Source organism: Saccoglossus kowalevskii, chromosome 1 (genome assembly GCF_978046115.1).
Source record: "Saccoglossus kowalevskii chromosome 1, keSacKowa6.1, whole genome shotgun sequence".
Taxonomy (NCBI): Eukaryota; Metazoa; Hemichordata; class Enteropneusta; family Harrimaniidae; genus Saccoglossus; species Saccoglossus kowalevskii.
The window spans coordinates 41,187,495-41,195,404 of NC_140641.1; the positions used below are offsets into that span (position 1 = coordinate 41,187,495).

At 33.9% G+C, this 7,910-nt stretch overlaps 1 protein-coding gene across 2 annotated transcripts; it reads left to right on the plus strand.

Moving 5' to 3' along the window:
• LOC100368200 (sulfotransferase 1E1-like) lies at nucleotides 1–6,552 on the plus strand. 2 transcript variants are annotated; one of them, XM_006822010.3, is made up of 7 exons: nucleotides 1–250; nucleotides 765–896; nucleotides 1,200–1,318; nucleotides 2,125–2,251; nucleotides 2,512–2,609; nucleotides 3,394–3,556; nucleotides 5,269–6,552. In XM_006822010.3, exons 1-7 carry the CDS (start codon nucleotides 88–90, stop codon nucleotides 5,379–5,381), a joined length of 915 nt encoding a protein of 304 aa, XP_006822073.2. In that variant the 5' UTR covers nucleotides 1–87; the 3' UTR covers nucleotides 5,382–6,552. The 2 variants fall into 2 exon arrangements, with proteins under 2 accessions (XP_006822073.2, XP_085358205.1); XM_085502079.1 differs by having other exon boundaries at nucleotides 2,125–2,248.
• The last annotated feature ends 1,358 nt before the right edge of the window (nucleotides 6,553–7,910 follow it).

Below are 7,910 nucleotides of genomic sequence, written 5' to 3' on the forward strand. Positions count from 1 at the left end.
AAGCATGTATCGTGACCTCTAATTACAGAGGTTTATCTGCAATATCACACATTTTCAATTTTTAGCGTTTTTTTGTAACACGTAACTATGGACCTGCGCACGTATCTACTTCGTCGAGGATATTGGGTTGATGGAAATGGATGTCTATTTCCGCCACTTGTCAGCCGCGATAACATTAATTCTCTTCCCAATTTTGACGTCATGGGTGACAGAGCCGACACTATTTTTCTCGTTGCATACCCCAAATCAGGTAAGAATCAGCATCGTCAGCCGTGTACAGGTCTGAATCTCATTTCACTGACATTGAATATTGGCCGTCACGTTGACATTTAGGTTAGCTTCATTCATGTACATGTACTATATATATATATATATATATCGACACGTGACCGTGAATAACGACACAGTGTATTGTAAACAATGTTTAATTGTTAACAGTGCATGTGATCTTGATACAACGTTATACATGGTCCCGGGATACTTAAGTTTATTATAATCTTGTTATAAATGTTGACACATCTTGAATTGTCACCTGAATGGCGTTTATTATTAAGTATATAACGGTATTTACTGTGCACGTATTTCCGAACTGTGTTTTATCTGTACCGTGTACTTTGTTTGCCCATTCCAATGTCTGGCTGTAGATATAATGATGGCACCCGCCATAGCTATATATATACTGGCCTCTATGTGATCTTACAATGGTGTCAATGGTGTCAAGGTATTCCATTTTCATGCAACGTTATATGTTGTTATTTTTACAGGTTCTTGTTGGGTGAAATATATTATGTCAAGTATTCTTCTATATGACTATCCGGACATTATGCATGAAATTGACAAACATCTACGAAATAGAAGCATTCTCACATGTTTGGAATATAGTTCACCGGAAACAGGTTAGTTCAGAAAGGGCCAAGACTGTTTCGGGGATAACATTGTCATCAAAATATTGTGTTGTTTATATCTCTGTACGTTCGTATTGGTTTTAAATAGGGTCACGACATAATGTTTGTTGTCATATTATGATAGATAAATATATATAATAACACAAACGAGATTATTATCTTTTATTTTATTTTATTTTTATATGTTAGAGTTATCGCTGTCACGTTACTCGCAAAGTGTAACCACGAACTTCGTCGAGTTTGATATACACTTGTTGGAATGGATTTTTGTTATCTTGCCCAATATTTTTTCAGGTGAACCGAATCATCAAGAATTACATACAATCATGGCTCGGTGCACACAACCTGTCATAATATCTACAAATGTTAATTGTTCGAATGCACCACAGAAACTGGCAAAGTCTCGAAATAAGGTGTGTCTAGGTATAGTATACAACCACGAAAATTAATTGTGTCTATGGTGAGTTTAACTGTACTATCACCAGTCTGAGATACACCTAACAGTTTATGAAAGTATTCCCTTTGGCTATATGAGCAATCACAGTAGGTGTATCTCAGACTGGTGACCGACCGAGAATGAAATCACTCCCGCCTTTTTATAGGGAGAGGGACATGGGTCACGTGGTATTTGTAATGTACTTATATAGGCCAAGCAGACCAATCAATATGTAAATATAACTGCAATGGGCGTACTGTGGGTATAGTAGTTGTATTGAGCGTCCATTAATGGAGAGCTCAAAATCAATACCAAAGTAATAAAACATCAAGACAATTGAATGTTAGGTAACGCTTGGTAACAATTTCAAAATAAACGAGAAATAACTGGACAATGGTGGCGTTCTGATATATAGTTTGGGATCAATTGAGTGTATTCAAGGTTGGTAATATGCTAATTTTCCCAATATGGAGTGACCTAATTCATAAAAAGCGTCCTCGCTCGGGAGTATCCAGGGCTGGTAACAGTACTGTGGAGCCTGTGCATTGTAAGACTCATTCCTTAGTAGTAATTGTAGTATAACATTTTACATTATCGTTTATAAGTAGTTTAATTCTAGTATAAGACTTGTACATTGCCTACCATTGGGAGTTTAATCGTATGATACTTGTGAGTGAAGCGTGTTTATGTATTATTATTAATTGTCTTGAACACACAACTGCGGGTGCATATTCCACGTTTCAAACAAATCATGTAGTTCATCATGGCTATTTCCATCAACAGCTCGTTTTCTTAGTGAGGAACCCGAAGGACGTATGCGTAGCACAGCTGAAAATGCTACTCACGGAAAAGGATCTTCAAACCAGAAGAGATTTTGAAAAATACGCTAACGAGTTTTTCGAAGGACGTGGTAAATCGTATATGTTGTTTATTACATATTCAATAGAGGTTTACTTCTCAAATAGTCATGTATTTTATTGATCAATGTCGAACAAACACAAATTACACACAATAAACAGAGCTAACTCAATAATTTGATTCGAACAAAAGGAGGTGTAGCCGTTGAACAAATAACTACCTGACAAAAATCTACAATCTGTAATCGAAAATATTTTAAAATTTACAGTTATATGTTTATTCTATATATTATGTTTTATATATTATCTACAGTACCCTTTGGTAGCTGGGTGGAGCACACACTGTCGTGGTGGGATAAGATTCAGAATAGAAAAAACTGTCTCTTCCTATCTTATGAAGAAGTCCGAACGGTAAAACTCCTAATTTTATCTTATTTATTAAGTATTTGTATCGTATCGCATAACTGCGGTACTGTGAATAACATATTGATATTTCAAAAATCGTCAACACTCACATATACCCCTTTACCGCTGTCGATATTCAAACATTCGGTCTGAAATAACTACTTTTGTAATGTAACAACTTATTGTTCGAATAGTAAATCATATACTGAGCAAACATTCAGTTGACTCTGGTTTTTTGAAATAGCTCAGTCAAAACTACGTACAAGTGAGCATTGTTTTAAAAGCACAAATGTTACTGCCATTTTAGCTTTCTTGAAATTGTAGGGAAGCATATGCTATAGAGGCTGGTTACAATAACTGCAATATATACGTACTCTCAAAGTATGTATTTATAATACACGTTTGTTGTGTGCAATATTATTTATATTAATAATTTAATAATGGATTTAACCAACCCGCACAATAAATATATATTTCAAATTTATTAAGAGAGCTGGTAATTACAGAAGTGGGACTGAGTCATTATTGACCAACCTATCAATTATCATTGGATTTGTCTTCTAGTAGTTGTGATATATTTTCACCGAGACACACGAGATGCCATCTGGTCTGAATACCCATATTTACAACCTTTAAAAATTGTTAATGATTGTTTTGTCGTCTTTACTATATATTAGTAATTATTTCCAAATTTGCCTCAGCAGACCATATAGCGTCATTAAATGCTATTAACTCAAGATTCACCCGAGCGAATCAACTTAATATTATAATTTCTCTATATTTTTTGTAGGATCTCCGAGCTACGATACATAAGTTAACCAAATTTCTATCACGATCATTATCTGCTGAAGATATATCAAGAGTCTGTCAGAAATGCTGCCTAACCAAATTACCGTGGAATGGAGACGGTGGTAACAACAAAAAGGATGAGTTTTTAGACAGTATAAATGACGGTGAGTTACTATAGTAATCGACAATGAGCACTAAGCCTGTTTACCATATTGTCTTGTGACCCATTGTTTATGTCACGCACTTCCTCCCGCCATTCGATAGTTTGTAGACACACAGACTACCATATTGTGAACGGCCCGGGGCGTACTTCACATTTACCACAATCCCTCTATAGAGGGACAATGTGCACGTACATTGTACATTGTAAATGCACACTCTTTTGTTTATTGTAAACTAGCCACACCACACAATAGCCAAATGTCTGGTTTTCGTAATTGGGGAGAAGGAAGAGTTATTTTTCAATTATTGAAAAAGGTTGTGAGTGCAAAACCAAACCTATAGAAGTGGGTAACACTGGGTAAAACCACTATTCTGCTGTCGATACGAATGACACCCATTTAAGAATGAATTAAATATCACGTGTTGTATATTGAATAATTATTGAGCAATTAAAGATACGTTTAATACTATAAAATTACTATAGTTCTGTGATCAGCAACAATAGCACGGGAGTTTGTATTTGATCATGTAGTTGTATAGAGACAATAGTTGATGTCGGCTGTTGCTGTAATTACCTTGTCTTCATCATCATCATTGAAGAATGTCTGTCCTCGATATTGTTGTTGTTGCTGTTATTGTTGTTGATATGTTGACTCCGTCGTGAAACTTTTTTTCAAATTTCTTTCAAACTTGAATATCATAGTACATGTTCTATGTATATTTTGCAAGACTATTACTAAATTTCACCTAGTACTTATTGTGGTTACAATCAAATTTGAGAATCTCACCAATCCAAATTTAATTTTGGTGTAACTGGCAATTGCAGTGTTTAAGATATAGGATACAATTTGACTGAAATAAAATATTTGCATAATATTTGTACACCTTTTATAATGAGAAGCAGATATGTCAATTAGATAAGTGTAGTAAACAGATGTTGTTATGAGTATAAATAAAAAAATTACAATTGCATTGTTTCCCACTTTTTTTAAAAACTAGTATTTTATTGCTAGTATTTTATTTATTGTTATATGTTATTTGAACACTTTGTTCAAATCATGCGATATTATTGTATAAGGTACATTTAGAGTAATACAGTACATGTAGTATTAAGTGAGGAACACATTGGTTAGTATTTTTCTTGTCAAATTTTGCGTAAATATGTTGCTGTATTATTATTTCTAATTTTTTTTATAAAATTACAGAATTATTATTATATTAAGAGGAACATTGAGATTAATGCAGTTCAGATAGTATTATTTAAGTAATATAAATATATTATTGCATTGTTTAATCATACTCACTTTTGGCTTGGAAAGATAAGATGTTGCTAATGCGTTTGTTAAACATTCATACATTTGTTATTTAATCTAGGTTCCCAAAGGACAATGTTGTAATAGTCATGCTATGTTATAATTCAAGCTATTTAAATACAACCTTCAATAGTGTATACAACATATAAAATCATATAAGAATATTGATAGTATGCTATGGTTAGATATAACGAACCCACAGTACGCCACACCATACCACGTCGTGGTATTTACAAAGCGTGACACACAACGTGGTCTGCTACACCTTAGTTATATAGATGTTTACAATAGAGATTCGACGAACAAACTACTATGACATAACGGCACGTCATAGCTGATTGCATGTTGTTAACCACCTGTCTTTGTATGTACATATACAAATATTCATATTTATATTACAGGTGAGATGAATGAATGGAAGGAATACTTCACAGTTTCACAGAGTGAACAGTTCGATGAATTACTGAAGCCAAAATTGACTGAATCCGGAATTTGCAGTAAATTTAGTTTCTAGACAAATTGTAGTTATATAGATACTGTTATTTGATTAGTTTAGTTTAATGTTCACAGTAGGAACTGCAAACTATTGTACTAAGCTCGCAGTTGAGTGGCGTAGAGCTTTCCTCAGTATTATGTGAACCAATCACCTGTATAATGGATTTATGCTGCAATCCAGTATCACTCAACCATCTGGCATGGTATATATAACCAGGTATTTTTTTATTGTATGTTCATGTAATTATTAGCAGTATATCTATGCACACATTTTTCATATTAGATATATCGAGCGGCGATCTAAAAAGCCGTAGTCGTTTTTATCAACCTATTCAGTTTGATATGCGTTTTTCAGAAAAGTGACCATGCCTGTATTTTACTTACACATTGTGCTCATAATGCTTTCAATTCTTGTTCGTTTGATTTACTTTAACACTAATTTAACTGGTAACAACTCTTTCTCGTTCATTAAAAAATTAGTATTGCTATTTCTTGGAATCAATAACCTATATCAGCCTTGTTATATCTTATTCTAACACATGTGACACGTCTAAAATGTGTATGTTGGTCAATAAGAACATGTTTGTATTTTAACTGTGGAACAAAATGCTAATATCGATTTCCTTCTTATTGCGAATTCAAAAATATAAGTAATGCTATCGAAATCACCGGATGCACATGAACCGCGTTCAGTATTTTTGCTGACTCAGCTACGATGACTACAGTGAACTCACTCGCCAACAAGTTAACCCTTCTACATTTTTGAGGAATACAGCTACGCAACTGCGTCTACTTCCTGAATAGTTTTGATTGAAATTTAATGTATTAGAGAGACGAGAACGAGAATTTGTTTCAGGACATTTTGTTATGGCGAAACATTTTAGAAGATATTTTACAGTAATGTTACTGAGTTACTGAATAATAGCGTTGACACTAAATAAGATCACAAATTATCTTGTATCTATACTCTTGTCGAGACTTTAGATAATATAAATAAGACACAGTTCCTGGCACAAATTCTCTGGGCCGTTAACCAGAGATGGTCAATTGGTCTACAATGCGCACAAACGAAAGTATTGTGCAGTTAATTGTAAAATATGTATCCCGGATTTCGCAATTTGTTGTGTTATAAAAAGCTAACGTGTTAACTTGGTGGTTGAATTAAAGCCATTTCATTTTTTTTATTGTTATTATTGACCACTCATAGTCACGTACTAGTAATATCATGATTATTCAGAGTCAACGCGATCCTGTCGTTCTGAGAGAGTTAATTTTTAATGAGCTTCTTGAGCCACTCCTCTAGGAATATACCAATCAAGCTTGTCACCCTCCATTTTTACTGAACAGGAAGTAGGAACCTACTAACAGGTGTTTCATATTGGGTAAATTTCGGTTAAGCGCCACCTTTTTGCCAAAAATTGCCATTAGTAGTTTTCCGCTACGGACAGCTTGTGACGCGTGCGATGCGTCAAACTCGGGAAAGTTGTCACGAGAAACTGTTAATGGCGAGAACTATAAAACATTAATTTAAACCTTTGACACTTTTCAAAACATTGGATTCGATGCTAATATCCACGTGAATAAACAGTGTTAAACAAACATTAAATGTTTTCGAAATTGCCGTTTTATTAGAAAATGCTGGTGGGAGTTTTGTTTTTATTCTTTAAATATTTCGTCTGTACACCGACCCAGCAAAAATCCAAGTATTGGCATTAGGGTAGTTTTTATGATTTCCAAGCAATATTTCGGCTCAAAATGGATGACTAAGCTTAAGCAATTATTTAATTTGTTCTTCTATATCTTACCAGCCATACTTAAATCGTCAGGGCCCTGTGGTCATTGGTTGCTACACCGAGTTGTTGATTTGCTGCGCTTAGGTGTTACCGACAGTAATGCAATATAAAGGACCACTTTGCTGCAGTTTAAATTTCACCCAAACCAAATTTGTTTTATTACAAAACAATAGACTAACGCAATTTATATATTCTGTTTGCGACATGCTTGTATATAGTCTCCAAAAAATATCTTACAAAAGTATTACGAACTCCAAGATGTTGTAAATTATATTCAACATCAGTTATCATAGTGTGAATGAAAGAAAAGCATGTTTTTCATATTTCTGATATGCATATCTGCAACTCACCCACATCATGAAATCACAGAGAGCTCAGTGCTGAACTGTAATTCATTACGGTCAACCACTGGTAGTTAACAGTAATTGGCGGGCAGAAACTGAGACATTTGCTGTAGGCATCAATCAGACAAACTATAACAGATTACTCGAGTATAAAAAATAGTGTATTTTACATAGCTTTGCTGACTTCAGTGTAAAAAGTCTGTTGATGTATTTTATATACACGTACAATCGAATAATGTCATTTGTTGATAATGTTTGCCATGATATTACAAGTGACATTTGTAATCAGATGACAAATATCAAATCAAATATCGTATAAAAAAAAAAAAAAACTTTTAAATTTGTTTCAGTTTTTGACAAAAGTTTTTGAAAATCACAATTCAACCATAATATATACACGGGCCGGTTGAC